This window comes from Sinohyriopsis cumingii, chromosome 18, assembly GCF_028554795.1.
Source record: "Sinohyriopsis cumingii isolate HCF-2022 chromosome 18, ASM2855479v2, whole genome shotgun sequence".
Lineage (NCBI taxonomy): Eukaryota > Metazoa > Mollusca > Bivalvia > Unionida > Unionidae > Sinohyriopsis > Sinohyriopsis cumingii.
The window spans coordinates 79405159-79425529 of NC_142978.1; the positions used below are offsets into that span (position 1 = coordinate 79405159).

General features: G+C 33.8%; 1 protein-coding gene across 1 annotated transcript; it reads right to left on the reverse strand.

Annotated features, from left to right (window-relative positions):
• Nucleotides 1-436: 436 nt before the first annotated feature.
• LOC149777138 (stromelysin-3-like) lies at nucleotides 437-4292 on the reverse strand. Its single transcript, XM_089942770.1, has 3 exons — nucleotides 3927-4292; nucleotides 3042-3181; nucleotides 437-1612 (listed from the first exon to the last, which is right to left on the reverse strand). The coding sequence occupies exons 2-3, from the start codon at nucleotides 3172-3174 to the stop codon at nucleotides 1311-1313; spliced, it is 435 nt and encodes a 144-aa protein (XP_089798896.1). The 5' UTR covers nucleotides 3175-3181; nucleotides 3927-4292; the 3' UTR covers nucleotides 437-1310.
• Nucleotides 4293-20371: the final 16079 nt, after the last annotated feature.

A 20371-nucleotide genomic window follows, 5' to 3' on the forward strand; every position in this document is an offset into this window, starting at 1 on the left:
CGTCAGTAAAAGACACAAAGCGTGTTGGATAGCATGTGTGCAATCTGAGGATAACAACTTCCCAAACAGTAACAGCATAGCTCCATTAGAGCTCTAACAATATTATAATGAGCTGTCAGTATTATAATCATTCCCGTATTAAAGTCAACCAGTTCTAACACTTTTTCCCTAGAGACAGATCCCGCCCCTTAATGTTAAATTCCCTTTTGAGGTTTTATCGTCTGCCACATGTTAAATTCCCGTTATATTCCTAATAGTAACAGTTATAAAGCTTAAAAATTAGATGATGTTAATTACTATTTCACCCCTTTCCCCATATATAACTACTCTCCCTCGCAGCATAATTTTCTGTACATTAGTTCATTACGTTTGGTTTCCGGCAAATTTTAAAGGTTCAAAATACAGTGTATAACATACCAATATACAATAAGTAATACTCAGTTGTAGTTGTTTATTCACAAATAACCATCGATATAAAAATGACATGTATACAATCTCTATCTTTCTCAACACCTTTATGTTCTTCTCACCCACAATCATAATTTGTATAGTAAAAGAGGAAATTGAATATTTCTTGCAACATGTGGTTCTTCAAATTTCTTGGACGCGTTTCGTATCATCTACCTTTTCCGTTGAAATTATCAATGACTCTTGTGCATTTGACTCAGTTTCTGGGATACTGTTGCTTGTAGAGTCGTGAAAACATATGTATTTATGCATCCTGTTAAGAACTGTAAGTCTTAACGGACAACGAAGCTGTTATTTATTGATATCCATATAGACACCGGCTTTCACAATGCAATAATAAAAATTTAACAGGACAACATGTTTTCATATCTTTCACAGAAACTATCTTTCAACTTCTTAAAAAACCATAAACAACTTTCAAAGACACACTTTGCATAATTATAATTTAATGCGTTTTGCCGACTTCATAATAATATCTGCCTTCAGAACGCGAATGGGTGGGTGGGTGTTACATCCGTAAATGTATTTCCAATGGTCAGCTGAAATTTCCTGGTAATGAGACCGGCTCAATCGATATAATAATTGAGCCTATAATGACAGTGGTCTCGAGATCGAAACCCAAGGGAGATATTTTTGTTCTTTGTGATTTCCTTTTCAGTATTTCAGAATCAGTTTGAATAGTTAAAGTTTCGAACACAAATCACGTACGGTTTTCGGCAAATTGTTTGCTTTTTATAATTAAAAATAAATAATAAAACAATTATTGAAATATGGCGTCATTAAGCTTTTGGTCCGATAATACAGTACATGATGTCCGACAAACTGTCACGTGGAGATATGGGTCACTTTCTTAGAAACCACCAAGCACTTTTTCGTTTAAAGTACGGCTTGCCATAGAGTCTCTGAATAGCGTTTTCGTCATCCCAATTTAACATCAGATTTGAGGAGTAAGAATAGGTGGGAGCCATTAGAGAGCCACGGATATTGGAGTGTTCCAATCCTAGGGCATGGCCAAATTCATGTGCTGCGACGATGTAGAGTTCTGTGCCTGCCTTCTCAGCCTTAGCACCCAGCAACCATGTCTCCTGGTCATCAAAATGGATTTCGCCGGCTGTTGGGAAGTACGCATGCGCTAACGTACCCCCTGGAAATAAACCAAAATAGAAGCTATTAGAAATATTGGTTTACTGAACAAAGCCACAGAATATAGTTGATATACTACGGTCCAATTCAATGGATAACAGGCATACGTTTTAAACATAGAATTTTAAGTGTATAATAAAGCAAGGCGAGAGAGAGAGCTGTTGCCTCCCCCATTAAAATAAGCTGAATGCCAAACAAACCGAGCTTTTCGGACAGAAATTTTGATAGAGGTATAATGTTATGCCTTGCTATGCTTCAAATGCAGGAGCTTTCGGGGCTTTTCAATGGTACCCCACTTAGGGAGGTTACTCCCATAGACCTCTCGCCAACAAGTTTACACCCAGCCTAACCCTTACCTCCAAACGATACTAAACCATATTTCTGGACCTGCCCCTATGCATCATGGACAAAATCACACCTCATAATATATCCAAAGATATTTAGTTTGTTATTGAGAAACGTGCATAAGAATAAGAATATATATTTTTATCTTCGTAAACATCCACCAATTCATCCATCCATCCATCTACATACAATGATTTTTAACACATATACAAAGTGAAAACAAAAATAATTCCTTTCACTTAAACGATGTAGTTTCTGAACTCTTTTGTAATAACATCTCATCTTCATTGAAATGAAGTCCACTCAAAGATTATGTTTATCGGTTCCTGGCTGATCAACTGTTAATGTGGCAATATTATTCTAGATACATTTTTTTCCAAAGATAAAGCTGTCTACACATACCAAAGGTCAAGATGTCATAACAAATGAAAGGTGAAGATGTCTATACAACCAGAAGGTCAAATGTATATACAAACCAAAAACTAAATGTCTATTCAACCAGAAGTTCAGATGTCTATACAAACCAAATACCAAATGTCTATATAACCCACAAGTCAGATGTCTATACAAACCATATGTAAGGTCTCCATCTAAACCAATTGGATGGAAGTCTATACCAACCAAAAGTGAAGATGTCTATAGAACCCATAGTTCAGGTGTCTATACAATCCATATGTCAAATGTCTATCGAAACCATATGTAAGGTATCCATGCAAACCATAGATCAGATGTCTATACAAACCATATCCAAGGTATTCATACAAACCATAAATCAGATCTCTATACAAAGCAAAGGTCAGATATATATTCAAACCGAAAGTTAGATGTATATGCAAAACAAATTGACAAATGCAACTAAGAATATGAACACGCTTAGTATTAAACAATGTATGCGTTATGCATCCGGCTCGATGACTTACTTAAAACCTTGACCAAAGAAAGTAAGGAATAAAGGGAGACAAAATAGGTCCGGGGCACTTTCTAGAGAGAGAGAGAGAGAGAGAGAGAGAGTGGTAGGTGGTGGATTAAATATCCAGTGATTTGGGATGCACGAAGTACATGTATTGGTAGTGAGCAAGTCTTACCAGGGCCGTCAAATCGGCCATCATCTCCATGATACCCAGTAGCAAATTTAATGTTCATATCAGTTGTGCCTAGTTCCTGATATACAAAGCGAAGTGGTGTTTTTCTTGCCCAGAGGTTGAAAGCTCGATCCATTGCGTCCCTGAAATTTAAGTTAAACATAATGGCAAATCCTTTCCTAATATAGTGCCCTGAACATTTCCTGGTTCGATTTCATCGACACTCATGATATATTCACGAGTTCTTGCCTTTCAAATATTTGATACGTTTGCTTGCTTACACCGACTAACTTGTGTCAAAAATCAAATTATGACAATCTGTACTCACGAACGTTCCACATACAGGTCTAAATATGACTTATTTAATGGTCGGGTTTGAATGTTAAAATTCATTGATCAAAACAAACATTTCATTGATATAAATGTCTAGCTCTCGATTCAAAATTTACTACAAACTTCCAGGTCTATTAGCTCTGAAGCAGTCGTAAGAAATGTACGAAGTTTAAATCACCGCCTTCTTTGCTTATGCAATGAATTGTGTACAATGTGTGTGTGTGTTCGTCCATGATCACAGAGAACGTTTAAGGGATGTTTATTTTCTTAAATTCAACGAATACTGAACCGACAAGTCACTGTACAAACATAACCAAACAAGCAGTGTTTTTTTCTCTGTTCATACTTTGATGAATTTAGAAATAAAATAAACAGACAATCCATTTACTTAAATTCGACAGCATAACTAGTTAAATAAACACATGATTTAATTACATCCTATTAATTAATCATATTTTGAATTTCATTGAAAAAGGCCCAATATATATACAGCATATCAGAAAAAGCTCGTCAGTTGACGTCAATTTACAACTCAGATCAGCTGGAAGATGTTACCTGCTAAAGTGTTTGATGTCAGTTTAATTTGTTTCATTATCCTTGTATCCTGTGAATTGGAATACACGGTTAATAAATGAGGAATTTGACACAAATCCCGCAGACATGACACGTTTTTGTACTGAATTGGGCATCCTATGACATGGAGAGACGGAAATGTGTATTTTCCACAAAATTCAAACGTGACAACAATACGCTATCACTCGGGACGACCTTCTTGGGCTGTAGAAATTAACTGTCGACTTGTAAAGGATGACAGAGTCTCACTATTTGGACACTTCTGAGTGGATGAACAGTCCTTGTTGTAACGTATTACTGAATTTTCATTACGGTGATCAATGACTTACATTATGCGACGAAGTTCAAATCCGTCGTTACTCACTGTTTGAATACTTGTTGCTCTGAGACAGTGTGCTGTAGCATTATCAATGACATCTCATTAGTTTAACCAAAGGTCCAGTATTTAGTTCATTATTAAAATCTTACGTAAGAAGTCTGAGTTTGAGTGATCATAGATTCTAAATATAGCCCTCATTCAGTATATAAAAAAGTAGTGCAGGTAGGCGTGGCTTAAATATAAATTTGGTTTCATACTGGTATCAACTAAACAATTCAAAAGGGCCTAAACATTCTGAACGCTGGAAATCGTAATGAGGAAAAAAGTCTTTATTTATTTTAAAATCAACACATCTGTATAACTATGTTTATCGCATAATGAGAAATACTGATTCTGTTTAACGAAGCCGCAGAACAGTGTTGTGTAATGGCTTTAGAATGCATTCGGATGCTTCTGTCATTTGCATGATGCTACGACTTCATTTGTAATGTCGTGTGGAATTATATGTTACATATTTAAACATTATTATACATCTAAAATGTTAATCCAATGAAATTATTAGACTGATACCACGTGACAAAACACGATAAATCCGTGTTTTGCAAGTACGTTATCTGACACTTGTACAGAACTAACAAAAAAGATGTTCAAACCTGTTTTGGAGTCAAGGAAATTAGCGATTCAAATTCCCCGTGATTCGTGATGTTATGTCATTTTATAATCACAGATTTAAAAAAGAAGACAAATTTACATGTAAATAATGTCGAAGCCTGATAAAATAATGGATTTTGGTTGCTGAAGATTTAATCAAGAACATGTCATATTTTTATAAAATTCCTCAACCTGGATGCACTGAAACTAAACTTTTGCTATTCTACAATTCCTGAACTAAACAAAATACGGAATTCTAAAGTTAACAATAAATTAAATTTTAGCAAATGTGCTTCTTATATCAAAGTCAATAACTCCAGTCTCTCCCGCAGTATCTATTAAGTGCTAATTTTGGCAGATATATCTTTATTTTGGCATCTAAATAATTACAAAAACACGATAGTTTATGCTTGATACCAAATTTTACATAATTGTATTGTGAATTTACAAGATTTTTAACAAGGAAGATTATGCAAATATTTTATTTGTTTTTGGTTTATAAGCAGGAAATTTTCAACGAAATATTGAATTATTGCACTATATTTTCAATTAACATTTAACATGTTTAAGTTGTTTGATCTAAAAATAACAACTTCCGAAAATCCCACCCAGAATGCACTATTAAAGGACATACTTCTTAGTGTCATGCATGATGAATAAATGATCCAATCTTAATGGACAGAGAAAGGTTTCTTATAAGTTAGAATTCATAAATGAAAAACAGTGTTCATATCAATGTATTTGTACAGGATATAGTTACCCATTTTCGATGAGTTTTTCTTTGTTTCTTTAGAGTTTATTTTATTCTTGTGCTTGTCGTAGTAGATAACTCTTTCAAAACGGCCGGGCCAGTAGGAAACGGGATTATGTTTTCCTTGTCAACGTGATCACACACCACATTTGTTGATGAGGTATATAGATTTATTGAACTCTCTACAAATCGACGGATTTCCTTAATATCTTCTAAAAGCCCTGAAAACAATTTTCTCTTTTGTATTTAATACGAATCTTAAATATCCGTTTCCATGTTAGCTAAACTTATTTAAAGATATGAACGAGTCCAGTTGACGATTTCATCTAGTCCATATGCCCCATAATGGTAGGTACTTTGTTCAAGTGAGATGATACGAGGCCGCCATTTGTTTGGATTCTGATCTATTTGGGATTTGAGAATGGTCCTACCTAACTCTTTATTTCAAACTAGAGACTGGGCCAAACATATTTCAAAGAAGTATCATAGGCCTGAGGCTGAACGATTTGCAGCTTAAAGTCGACATAACAGCTGGAAATTGAGATTGAGATTGTACTGAATGAACATCGTGGTGCAAGTTTTGTACTTAAAACGTTTTATGAATTCTAGACCAGGTGTCATATGAACAGTCAAAACAATGTAAAAGTTTATACAACTGTGAGCCAATGCATTACCCCTCACAACTCTATCCATGTGAACTCGTGCGATTTGTATATCGGTGTCTTTGTGTCTTTGTTTATCCGTCGGCAGATGAGGATGTATATTGTCCAAATGAATAATAATTAGAACGAAACGAACAGCACAGACCTCGATTTGTAGGCACGTAAAGTGTGGCAGAGGGTCTATATCGTTGGCAGATATATACACGTTATTTTAAGGTTTATACAGGTAGCGTATTCGTGCATGTGAATAGTTCCTGTCTTCATCAACCAAAACGTAACTTTCCAACTAACACTACTCTCTTATTATAAAATCCAGTGTTCAAATTCCTTACCTCTGTTGGCTTTGTGTTAATGTGCTGGTTCTAGAGTACTCCGTAATCTTCCATGATAGTACCTTTTTCGGCCAAATTCGTGCTGTGGAGTGAAAAGTTGGTTTAGACTTGTAATTTCTTCAAAGAAAAATTGCGACGAGCAAAAAGTAAACTAGAAACACAAACTGGCTGACTCACTGAGATACTGATTTATAAAATTACAATCTTTGCATCACTCACTCTGACTGACTAGCTAAAACAACTGTCTGACTAATTTATCAGCTTGCCAAATAACCAGTTAACTTGGTTAACTGATTGGTTTATGTATGTGCTGCATCAAGACGAACCCTAAGCAGTCACTGTCAAATCTTCACGTAGGACAGTGGAGACATGATTTTATTCAAAATCTTGCATTCGGCTATTCCCCGACTAACAGACTGTATGAATGATTGATTTCAGAACAAACACCTAATAAACAAGCTGCCAAGCTGACTTGCACTCTTATTAACGGGACCAGTAACCAGCGATTGTACGAGATGACTAATTGATTAACTTTATGACTAATTCAATGAAAGGATTCAATTGAATTGTACCGACACAAAAAGTGAAGTAATGGCCATCACTCACTAGATAATGTCCCTACCGTGTGTATGTATCTGTGTGTGACATTATTTGACAGTTCTTAAAAAGATGTTGAATTTATTGTTAGCTCCAATAAATATTGTATTTGAATATGAAGCAGTTTCAATCTTGGTGTGAATAATAAACGAGTGATTCAACCGTTCATAGGATCTAACATAATTATAGAGACCTATGACGACGAAGGAATTAAGCAATAAAATAAGAAACAGTGAAACATGTCTCTAGAGACACTTCTTTTAGTTATTACCTTCTCTTAAACAAACGAAGTTGTATTAGCTTAGATGGAGAAAACATGTGGTAAAGCGAACGTTAAAGTTGCATTTTATTTAGTAGTATGGAGTAGAGATGTTTGATAAAACCTCAGTATCATGATGGAAGTTATTTGTATTTCTATGAAATATCTCGGTTAAAATTATTGCATTATCAATGTAGGTGTCGGCAGACATTAGGAACTGTCATAGAAGACTATTTCCTTGCCAGATATTCTCGATAATGACGCTTAAATACGAACTTATAATTTAACTTTTAGTTTCTTTTTCATGAAAAGCTTCTAGCAATCGCAGCATCGACAATATGCTTTCATTTGAGTAGGAAATTGTCAGGAACCGATGTTTTCTTTGACAGAAATGATAGTAAAAAATGGGCACGCTCGAATTTGAAGCTAATATAAGTTGAGATTTAATACGTTTAAATATTTAATGTTATGAAAATATTTCACGAAATATAACATGCTTGGGTGTAGTGTTCATGGTGCTGCAGTAAACATAGCATGTTCTGGGACGCAATGAAAGAATTAATATTTTCTTGAACTTCTCTTTCATCAACCACCTGTTTTGAGAAAACATTTTAATATGTCCACTCAGAGGCTGATTGATAAAGATCTTACTGTCTATTTCTATTGTAAATCACCTACCTGCAGCAAGTCTCGCAGAACCATTGTCAGGAACGTCTTTAACACCACAGCGGGGCTCCGCCATTTTACGTAAGGTTTCGTCATCCAACTTACCTGTGATTGGTATATTGACCATTTCTTGAAACTTACTAAAAACGAAAATAATTATATATATATATATATATATATATATAGAGAGAGAGAGAGAGAGAGAGAGAGAGAGAAAACACAATAGCATCATGTGATTTTTAAGTGCTTCTAATCAACTTCCACTTTTATTTTAATTCGTTTGATACCATTTTGGCATCACCTAATTAAGTATCGTAGAAAAAGAAGAAAGTAAGAAATAACTTTTAATTAATGAGCAACAAAAAATATTTTCCCTTGGATAATCGTGTGTGTGTGTGTGTGTGTGTGTGTGTGTGTGTGAACAAACTAACCTGATTGCCGCTGCCACTGTGCTAGCAGGCACCTTACCAGTAGGTATAGCTGCCTTTACGACCGTTTCATTCAGATAGTTGAATTTTTCTAAATATGTCTGCAATGAGTATGAAAATTGTAATTAAAATATGCTCAATGACGCAAAATCTTCCCCAATCACATACACACGCACAAACGACATGATATGGTGTGCTCCCGCACTTTGATGAACAAGTAAATAACATTTTTCATCACAACGAGGGTTTTAGAAAGAGACATCGTAAACGTATATTTGGAAAGAAGCAGGTCGTTTACTAGTCACAAATATTGTTCATCTTATTTAAATCATATATGGAACTGAAACAGTGAATATTTGCGATAATAGCGACAAGAATAAAGATAATTATAATCATCATTCTATCCTACGTACAATGAAGGCATCGGAACTGTCTTCAGAAGTACGAATATAAGGGCACAGAATTAAGTATAGCATTTAAAATGGAGCACATTTTGATCAATTTCCTTCTAACTAGAACCGGGACGAAATGAGCTTTTCGTTGTCAATGACCTGTTGTAACCAAGTCGCTACTATATTCATTGAGAGACATATGTATCAGTCCTTATGTACATCATAACTATCCATCCAGCATAATGACTTCGAAAAGATATGGATTGAAAAAGAATGTTGAGTATTGGACATAATTTAAAGCTAGACCTATTTCATTTCAATTTGACTTTTCCGTACGAATTGGACAGTGACAACGCATTTACTCGGAGTTTGAAAACAAAGTCATGTGACCCAAGAATTTGGCTTTGCAAATACCTTTGTAAATAACCATGCATTGAAAACAAATTTAGAAAGGATTAGTGGCTAACATAGTTATATCTTACTAAGGATTGAGACTGACGCATTTCATTTTACTTGAAATTTTGTCTTTCCGTCTTTAATTGACTCCTTATATCGCACTGGTGAGTATTTGTGTTTAAGTGTTTGTGTTTGTCTCCTCGTTATGTCACTAATTTATTTCTTGTTCCTTTAATTTCCACCACAAATTATGGACTTAAAGTAACAGAAAAACCACCAATGGTTCTTTGGCCCGGACACAGATTTAAAACAGTTTCTTGCGATAAATCAATCTATTTTGGAATAAATAGAAAATTTCCTCCTAAACAAATGTTATTATAGAAAATAATCTGTAAAACACTTGATAGCTTTATGGAATGAATAATGAATGGAGTGAAGGAAAGATATGTATTGCATACATATAAACATAAATTTACACACACCAGTCATGTATCCATCTATTCATCTATCCATCTATCGCATATATACACCAAGTTTTAATACAAGGCGCTCAAAAAAATAAAAGGACTTACAATGGCTTCATTTTCTGTTAGCTTTCTAGAGGTAGTGTCAAAACCGTTTCCAATCGTGAAGACGACACAAAACACAAGAAGGGTAAAAGGCACTCGTTTGTTTATGTCCATCTTGTTCTCCTCTAATCTGACTGCAGATAATAATAATAATAATAATAATATAACAATAATAATAATAACAACTGCTAAACGTAGTTTTTTTTTATATAATACTGCAGGCAAAGATAAGAGAGCATAAAAAATGTAATGTCGAAAAGAAACATCGCGTGGTCTTACATGAGAATCATTTAATTTCAATCCTTGAAACGTATATTTTCAAATATATTTCACACACACATACACACACAGGCATTCTCTCTCAGACCAAGTTTCGTATCTCTGTTCAATTCAGTTCGAAATAATTTGGCTTTGTCTTTTGGAGTCACATAAAAATGGAATTAAAATCAAAAGCTCTCTTACGATTCAGTAAAGTCTTTCTTTCCCGCTCAAACTTCGGCAGTCAAAACTCATTTGTTATATGCAAATTATGTAACAAGTTATATTGGCTGATCTTGATCTAAAGAAACGTTTATCTAATGCAAGTAACGGACCTTCACTGTATTTTGATATTGGCAAACATCACCTTAATATCCTACATGATAAATGTAGATACGCATATAGCCCCATGAAGTCCTATTTCCATACAGTCAGTTTGCTTAACACGTATATGGGTGATTGTGATTCTGAGAATGAAGACGCTGAATACTATATTGTTCTATTGCCCAGTTTTTAATATGCAAAGATCCAAGATCTTTCGCTTTTTCTTTCAACGTAATCCTTGTGTAACTCTAGGTTGATTATTAAAAGGTGAAGCAGATCAAAACAAAGAAACAAATTTTGCATATTACAAAATGCTCAAAAATATATCGCGAAACTAGGGGGTTTTAGTGCATAAAATTATATCCTAGCTACTAAATCTATATAATTAATGTAAGACAACAATGACTGTAACCAGTGAAATGTTTTCTCTCTTTCTATCTCTCTTGCTCTCTCTCTCTCTCTCTCTCTCTCATTGATTATTTCCTTAAATACTTATCTATATGTTTATTCTCTTTTCGCTATAAATACAGCAATCTTTTAATTAATAAAAATCGTTGATCTTGTTTATCGCATGTACTCGAATTTTTGCCAAATGAATGTAGCCTTTTGGATTACCTTTGTATGTTTTTGGATAAGTTATCCGATCATATTTTGTTTATGATTATAACAATAAAATAAGTTTAAAAGAAAAGAAAAGCAACTGAAAACTGGGAATAGATACGCGAAACCAAAATGATATCACAGCGACATCTAAAAGTATATTATAATACGTATAATAAAATCACGGTCTGGGAAGAACAAAAAGGCCTATTTAGATATTTATGTTGAAATGTACAAATTATACCAAAACAAATGATCAAATGTAATTTAAGAGAAACAAATTTATGGTTAAAGCGTATGTACTTACCTAAATAAATATAAGCGCTATTACACTGATGGTTTCTTGTGTTCTTGTCACTTCGGTAACCAGGCTTGAAGTGGCTTTCCCATCTAAAGCACGATACTTATATAGGACGCAATGGAGAGAGAATAAACCAATTAGATTACAGTTTACAGATTCAGACTTTGTTACGTGGAAGAGGAATGCAATGCCACTTTTATTTGCCTGCTGGTAAGGATTACGCAAGTAAAATGCAATTTCTATTTTCCACGAAACTCACTCGCTTTCAAGTTTCCAGTTAAAAATGTTGCAAATCAATGCAAATAAAGTAACGTGCTGACGTGTGACCCAAACCTATTTTCTCACAAAGTGTTGGATGTAATCTTTTAAGTAGACAAACCTTACCAATTTGACGAAATCAAGCTTCATTTGTGTTTTCAATGTTTGAGTATAAATCCGGAATTATGTACTACCAACCCACCCATCTCCGGCTACGTTTTTCTCTTGCCTACTCAGTCTATAATCCTAATAAGTGACTTGTACAATACCTTTCTAACACAAATCATTGTGCCATTCAGTTTCCTAAAGCAGCGTAAGTTCAAAAGCGAGAAATGTGTTGAAATTTGTATAAAATAATAAAATTGGTCAGCTCTTTATAATATCCATTCAATCCAACACCAACATCAAAACTGCGGTTTCGATATTATACACCCAACACCTAGAAAAAGAGAAAAAAACTGATAAAATAATCTTATTACGATTAATATGCATTTCCCAATATATTTGACGCTTGAAAAGGAATTGCGAAATATTGAACAACTTTAAATTGTATTGAAATCGATGAACATTTTGTCTTTACTGCTTGTTCGAAACGTCCTTAATCATTCTCCATATCGGCATTTATACTAATCTGCAATTACACGTACTCATATACTCGCTTACAAGTCGAGTTAAATTACCGTCCCTCTACCAGAACTGCTTTCGCATATTAGGGTCAAAGTTCCTTGTTCTTGTGATCATTCTTGGCAAACTGCATAGACCCAGAGCTTCCGGCCGCATTATACAGTTAGCATGTTGAACACTACCCATAAGCGAGCATTTACAGTCCTTAAAAAATGACGTCATTAGTAATTTACACGTTTTATACAATATTTAAAATATTGTCTGAAATTATGGATATTGAGGATGGAAATAGTTATATTTACCGATATTTAAAGATATATGTTCGAAATTTCATAACTTGTTCCTGAAGAAACATTCGATGGTGCTTTCGTAAATATTAATTTCACTATAGTACTACTTTCTAGGGCATCATGATGATCTCATGATTGCATCTCGTACTTCCATCAAACTGATGGACAATGCGGCCCCTCCAGCAGATGTACTTTTCCTTGTCCAGAATAAGTATACACTAGAGTGGTCCAATTCTGTGTATGTGTTTCTCTTAATGTTTCTAATATATATTTAAATATCAAAATTAATGGAAATGTTTAGTAGTATGTACATGAAGTAATCAGCCCCTTCCATATTCGATAGTCGAATATCGATCTCACTGCCAGAATTTTCCAAATTAAGCAGTATTAACAGTTGTTACGTTATGTAAAATTCATAAAAATACTAAACCGATTTTCAAAGGCAAAGTCAAGGGCATTGTCACTACGGTAAAAGAAGCCGTTAAATTAACTTGATAAGACAAACGTGCGCTTATACAACTTGAGAAACTAAATGTTCTGCCACAGAAGACAAGTTTCTGCCAATAAATGTAGACGGCCTTTAGAGGTTGTCATATGCACATTCCTCTAGCACTCAATGCAACTTCCATTACACACACACACACACACACACACACACACACACGTTATGATCCGGACAGACCATCTGCAAACCAGACATGCTGTATAAATATGACCACACGTGTCATGTAACATATGTGTCTCTTTGGATACGATATATATATATATATATATATATATATATATATATATATATATATATATATATATATATATATATATATATATATATATATGTATATATATACAATGGAGTGATAACAAAATCCACTCAGGATTGAAACAAACTTAAATGTGCACCTTAGAGCGAGTAAGTTTCTGTTTAATGTTTGCATGTATAATGAGTGTTTCCATTCTCTTTTATGTGTGTTTGATAATGTGCATTACAAATGGTTGATGTTGATTGCTCAGATCCAGTAATTAGATATCTTCATTTTTGTTCACGTTACGATCGTTACACATTATATATATATATATATATATATATATATATATATATATATATATATATATATATATATATATACCCTCTTTGATAAAGAAATAAAGACTTTATACTGATTAAGATTTAACATCATAGGATACAGATGAAAAATTATTTTCACGAATTTGTAGGGCTTAGCTAATGGCGAGAAGAAAACAGGGGGAGGTGTTTTTTTTCCGCTATGTAAGGAAACAGAAAATTTAAACGGTTTACAAGATATTCATATGTTAAAGAACGATATACTTGTGTTAAAGCTAAACAAGGATGATATGCTAGTCTTGCTTCATATAAGAAGAACATTAGGATGGTGGAAAGTTTTATTCAACAATGATTATGCTTAAATCGATATGAAATCAATACAATGGCAACTTATTGTATAGTTGATTCAACAATTCAAGATAAGAGTATTACATTAATTAATATATATGGTCAAACTAATGCTGAGGCAGAATTTAATGAAAATGTAAAGGTTACAGAATGATTTTATTGTTTGCTGTGGTGACTGGAACTTGGTATATGATATGGAAATGGAGTGAGGAAATTATAAAAATGTAAATAATCCTAATATTCTGAAAATGTGACAGATGGGAGTGAAAATAACAGACATTTTGAGAATTTTATACGAAAACAATAAGCTTTTACATGGCATAGAATAAATCTTCGACAATAAGGTCGTCCAGACGTATAATGCATTTGGTATTGTTATAAGTTCTTGTGCTATGCCAGAGTATAGACCCCATTATTCAGAAACCTGTGTAAATATAACACTTAAAGAGGATAAAGATTATATAGTAAATAATGCAATTTACGAAGTAAAGAAAACATGCCATTATGACACTTGAGTCAAAGATATCGAATCTGTGAACCTTGAGTTTTATATATATATATATATATATATAAAGAGACGGGGAGAGAGGGAGTCAGAGACGGAATTTGTTTTTTTTTTGTACAAACTCTATCATTTTGCCTTCCACATTTTAAAGTAGATTGAGATGCATCGCGATTTGTTATTGCAATAGCTAATTACAACGGTTTTATACAGATACAAAAGAACCAAAACATTGCAGCAGAGATTTGGCTTAGGAAAGGTAATGCACAATGGAGCGTTTGCACTCAATTTAGATTGGAAAACATAAATGAAACTTGATTTTGTAAAATTGGCCAATGAACCATAGAGGTAAAGTTTGTATACAAAACAGATTACATAAAGCTCTTTACGGGAAAATGAATTTCAAACACCTATCAAGAAATTAAGTAATTTCCTTTTGTTTGTTTTGCTTTTACCGAGTACCTTTCATAGAAGAACAAAAGTCGCCCTTTTGTTGTCATACGTGCTTACAGGTACATAACAGCAGAATTATGTGTCTATTTTGACAAGATAATGGCTGGATATATAAACACGATTCTTGATCGGAAAATCAGATTTAAAAATATGCTGTAATCGGATTATTTCTAATTTCTTTTTTCTCTTCGTTGCGTGATAATGATTACCGTGGGTCGGCAAGAAAATCAATTCCCTACCTGAACGACAAAGTGATGAACATAATAAAAGTGTAATTCAACACGATATTCTTTTCTTTTCCAGCCGATTGAACACGCTTACTCAAAAATTAAATATATCTCAATATTTAGCATTTTTCATTATTTTTTGCACATTTTATTGCTATAATTACATCTAACGATTGGGTTCGAGTCCAAGGCTCGGCTAGCGTGGCTACGTGCGAGAGCCTGCCAGTAGCTTTTGGGGGTCGGTGGTTCTTCCCTGGGTTTTCCAGGATTGTTCCTCCACCAGTTATACTGGCCGCCATGTATAGCCTATCTTGTGCTGAAAAATGGCTTTAAAACCTAGAACAACAGCAACAACATCTAACGATTTGTTTAAATATTTTACTTATATTTTGTAATTGTTTTGAAAATTAAAGATGGTTCTCTATATATGTGCGTTAATGACAAAAAATACTTACTTTTCCTTTATGGACGCTGACACTATGATTAACAGATGAAAATAATGTCGAGTTGATTTTGGCAGAAGTCGTTAATGCTTCTTTCTATTTTAGTGAACGTAGACATATTAGATGGCGGGTTCCAAATGCGTCACATTTAAATATCTTTGTATCAATGTCACTTGGATCAATTTCTGTTCCACCGTTTTGGGGAATCGTTTACAGGTTTGTCCACTTTTTATAAAGAAAACATTTTTTTAATACATATTTGAGAGTTATTGAAAGCAGGATAGTTTCTATGAACTCTGACCGAACTTTTACTTACATATTTTTAGTAACCTAAAGGTCGATCATATTTCTTAGAAGATCGGTATCATTTTACATATTTGAAAACTCTTTATAACAGGATGCATTGTGTTAAATTTGGTATAATCGTGTTGAGCAGGTTTTGAAAATTAGTACTTTAAATATCTTGAGAAATGTCCATTATATTTGATGATAGATAGGCACCATTTTTATGCAAGTGAAAGCATTTCTCGCTAGAATTAGAACATCGCAGATCCAGACTTGCCGTAGCATAAGACGCTAAAATAATCAGATTACAGTATTTGTATATGATTTAACAATACAAATTCTTTTTGTTTTAGATCCATCCGTTGTCTTGCAAAACAATGTACTCGATTCCGCTGTTATTAACATGTATTACACAAGAAAAACGGAAATTTTGTTCTTCTATTAAAAGTACTTGTTTTCAAGTTTGCATTGAAAAATACCACTAGGACCTAAGAAAGGAAATTAAGTAATTTGTGCAGAGGTGTTTAAAACTATTTTTCTACGAAGGGCTAAATGTAATCCTTTTTGTAGACAAACTTTACCTGTATGCTTCATTAACTAATTTGACAAAATCAAGTTTCATTCATGTTCTCCGATCTAGACTGAGTGCAAATTCTCTATTGTGCATTACTTCTACTAAGCCAAAACCCTTCTGCAATATTTTGGTACTTTTGTGTCCGTATAAAACCGTTATTGCTAACTATTGTAATACTTTTTCATAACAAATCCCGATGCATGTCAAATAATAAACTTTAACATCTGAATACAAAATCGAAAAAGTTTAAATAAAAGCACCCTTTACATATTTAAATAGTAACCCAAAACCAAAATCAGTGTGATGTATGGAAATCATAAACCCAACCAAACAAAAGGCAAAAAGAAATATAAAATCCTATTTACAGCGCATAAGCGTTTCCAACAATTTTATAATAGATTGATGTAAAGGTTATATCAGAAATTGTAGAAACTGAATTTTCTTTAAAATCGTCGACCGATATCTTTTCAAAATCAAGAGACACAATTAAGCTACGAATTAAATCTTCCAGAAATAAACCTGTTTTGATCTTCATTATTAAAAATCCTCCAAAACACTTGCTGTTCTGCTTCATATTAGCCTGGGGCCGTTTTGGAAATTGTATTCAGTAATTATACAGGTTGCCAATTCCTTAAAAAGTATCTAATTTTAAATATCTTGGAACGCATCTACGATGCATGGTTTGGAATTATTGATAAGAAACCTACATGTATATTAACAAATTATTGATCTTAACATGCATATTTCCACATTATTCTAAACAATTTTTTTAAAAAAAAGACCTCGAGAATAAATTCATCCAAACCTCGATTTTTATCACTATACGTACCTTGGTTTACTATTTTGGCTTAGTTATTAATGTGTGATTTTATCTTCTTAACGTCAAGGCGTCTCTTTTCCGAAATACTAGTTTCATCATAACTTATTTTAGTCATTACTTTGTTGTTCTAAAATATCTTTTGTGCAAGGGGTATTTACATTTTCGATTCTATGAACTTGTCAATAAATTTACTCTGAATGGTTTGACAAAATAACATTCTCTAAAATAATGTCTGAGTATATGGATTATTTATATTTATATAATTGTCTAATTATATTTCCATGTCTCATATCATCTTCCAATCACCACATGAAACCATCCAAACCATATATATATATATATATATATATATATATATATATACATATATATATATATATATATATATATATATATATATATATATATATATATATATATATATATATATATATATATATATATATATAAGAGTAAGATATAAATATGTAAAATTCAATGTTTAGAGGCCAATATAATTTATATTCACCAAAAAGTTAGTAATTTATTACATAATGGGCGGGTAAATTGCCTTTGATATAAGTAGAATATTTGCTAAATAAACCCTTCCGTATTTCATTTGTTCAAACTTTTAGTTTCATTACACTCAGATTGCGGAGTTTTGTGAAAGCGGGGCCTGTTCTCGAGTAAATCCTCAGATGCCAAATGCATTATTTTATCATACCTCGACACTATTTTTAAATAAATTGTACTTTCACAGAAGCGAATGCATTCAAGTTGATGGAACGTTTTCTTTGATGGTGGACGAAAACACACACACACACACACACACACTTATTTTACACAATTTGTTGCACAAGCAAAGTAGCGGTGATTAAAAACTTCGTACATTTGTCACGAGTTGCCTTAGAGGTATTAGACCTCGAAGTCATGAGTAAATTTTGAATCTAAAACTATATTAATGAAATGTTTGCTTTGATCAGTGAAATGGACAATCAAACCCGACCATTAAATTAGGTATTTTTAGTCCCGTACGTTGCACTTTCGTGAGTGCAGAGTGACGGCATTTTAATTTTGACACAATTATTTTGGTGTAGGCTGGCAAATATATAAAATGTTTGAAAGACAACTCTTGAATATATCATGAGTGTCGACGGAATCGAACTAGGAAACTTACAGGAGACTTTATCAGAACAGGATTTGTCATTATGTTTAACCCAGATTTTAGGGACTGTATTCAACGAGGTTTTGACATCTGGGCGAGAAAACACCACTTCGCTTTGTATATCGGACAAATCGACGAGGCACTGCTGTCATGGATATTCATTTTTCTACTAGGTATCACGGTGATGATGACCATTTGACGGCCCTGTTTAAACTTGCTCTCTGCCAATACACGTGTTTCTCGCATTCTAAATCACTGGATCTCTCTCTCTCTCTCTCTCTCTCTATCTCTCTTAGAGAGAAAGACCCGGCCGTCTTTTATCTTTCTTTCTTGATTTTCCTTTTTGGTCAAGGCTTAAAAAAGTCATCCAGCATGATGTTTAATGCATACATTGTTTAATGTTAACTTTTTCTCTGGCACAGATATTTAGCGTGCTCATCCTTTTAGTTGCATTTGTCTTAGTTTACATTGGTTTATATCGACATCTGATATGTGGTTTCTATAGACATCTGGTCTTTCGTTTGCATAGACATCTGACCTTTGGGTTGTATAAACATCTGCACCTTTGATTTGTAAAGACATCTTGACCTTTGGCATCTGTAGAGAGCTTGACCATTGGCAAATGTGATTTAGACTAGCAAAATAATCAATGGACTAAAACGCCGTGACGATATGTATAAGATTTACAACAGACAGACAGTCTGAAAGCACAAACGAATACTCACCTCGGGAGGTGGGCAGACATAATTACCTGCTAACTGCAAAGTGTTTTGGGTAGTATATACTCTTGCCTTCGACCAAGGTTTCATTCCATTGCTAAATGTTGTCACGTTCTTTTATTTACAACATGGACCTTAATCTTTATTTCACTTATAATATTATATTAACCAAAGTTTTCCGAATAAATCGTTTATCTCTTGATTCACTGACGTCAATCGTTGCCACCATTGACATAATATCTCAAATATAAAATCATGCATTTATGCTTACTGCCTGCCCCAGCGCATTTGCGAGAAATTGCGAATACGCCATATTCGTTATTTTATGAACAGAATTGCAACAGGGCTTATGGAAATCTGAAAGTAGCAAATCCGTCAGCTTCCTGGAGGTTCGAGAAATGTGTAGAAACATTGGGATGTGTCTACATATCTAAAACAAATAGTAAAAGCTTAGAAGAAAGAAATAACCTAGTAAAAACAAATCAACAGTCGCGCATTCACAACTGTGAATACAAATTACACAATATCTAGAAAATGAAACGGTGATACACCCTTTGAAACAAGAAAGAATGTGTTATCCGGAACACTTATGTCGCCTCCTGACGCCTTGTCAATATAACAAGGTTAAGTTATAAACGCGACTGGGCAACGCTGAGATTCATGCTCGACAAAACCATCTTAAACCAGTCTGGATGCCTGAATCTGAACAAGATAATCTTAGCGATATTTCGTTCCCAAAAGACTTAGGTAAATATCTCGTTCCCGAAAGACATAGGTACAAAATTATCGGACCTTTTGTGAAGGCCGCTTCCTCAGATAACAAGCGACTCTGGCAGGAATTTGTCATCGATCCCGCCAAACTGGATTTTGGGGGGAGAATCCGAAACAACACGATGAGGTTTATTTGCCGGACAAAAATCTTGCCCGTGAAACCATACTTTAATGGGTCGTCAAATATTACGATAGTGATTCGCAACAATACACTCATCAGCGATCATTGATCCAGGCGTTGATATATATGAACTTGCTATCAATGATCAATCAATTTCAACTGAGGTCGTCCGAATCGCTACTGATTCGTTTTACATCAGCTGATCGATCAAAATTACCATAACTGCTGGCAAAGATTAATGATATTCCATTGTTAAAGTTGGTTAATCGATGTTCCGTTC

Bases quoted from the DNA above. Each gene is read 5' to 3' on its own strand.
- LOC149777138 (XM_089942770.1), bottom strand. From the start codon at position 3,174: ATGGATCGAGCTTTCAACCTCTGGGCAAGAAAAACACCACTTCGCTTT. The intron at 1,613-3,041 runs GTAAGACTTGCT...GTTTATTTCCAG, and splicing joins TGGCCGATTTGACGGCCCTG to GGGGTACGTTAGCGCATGCG.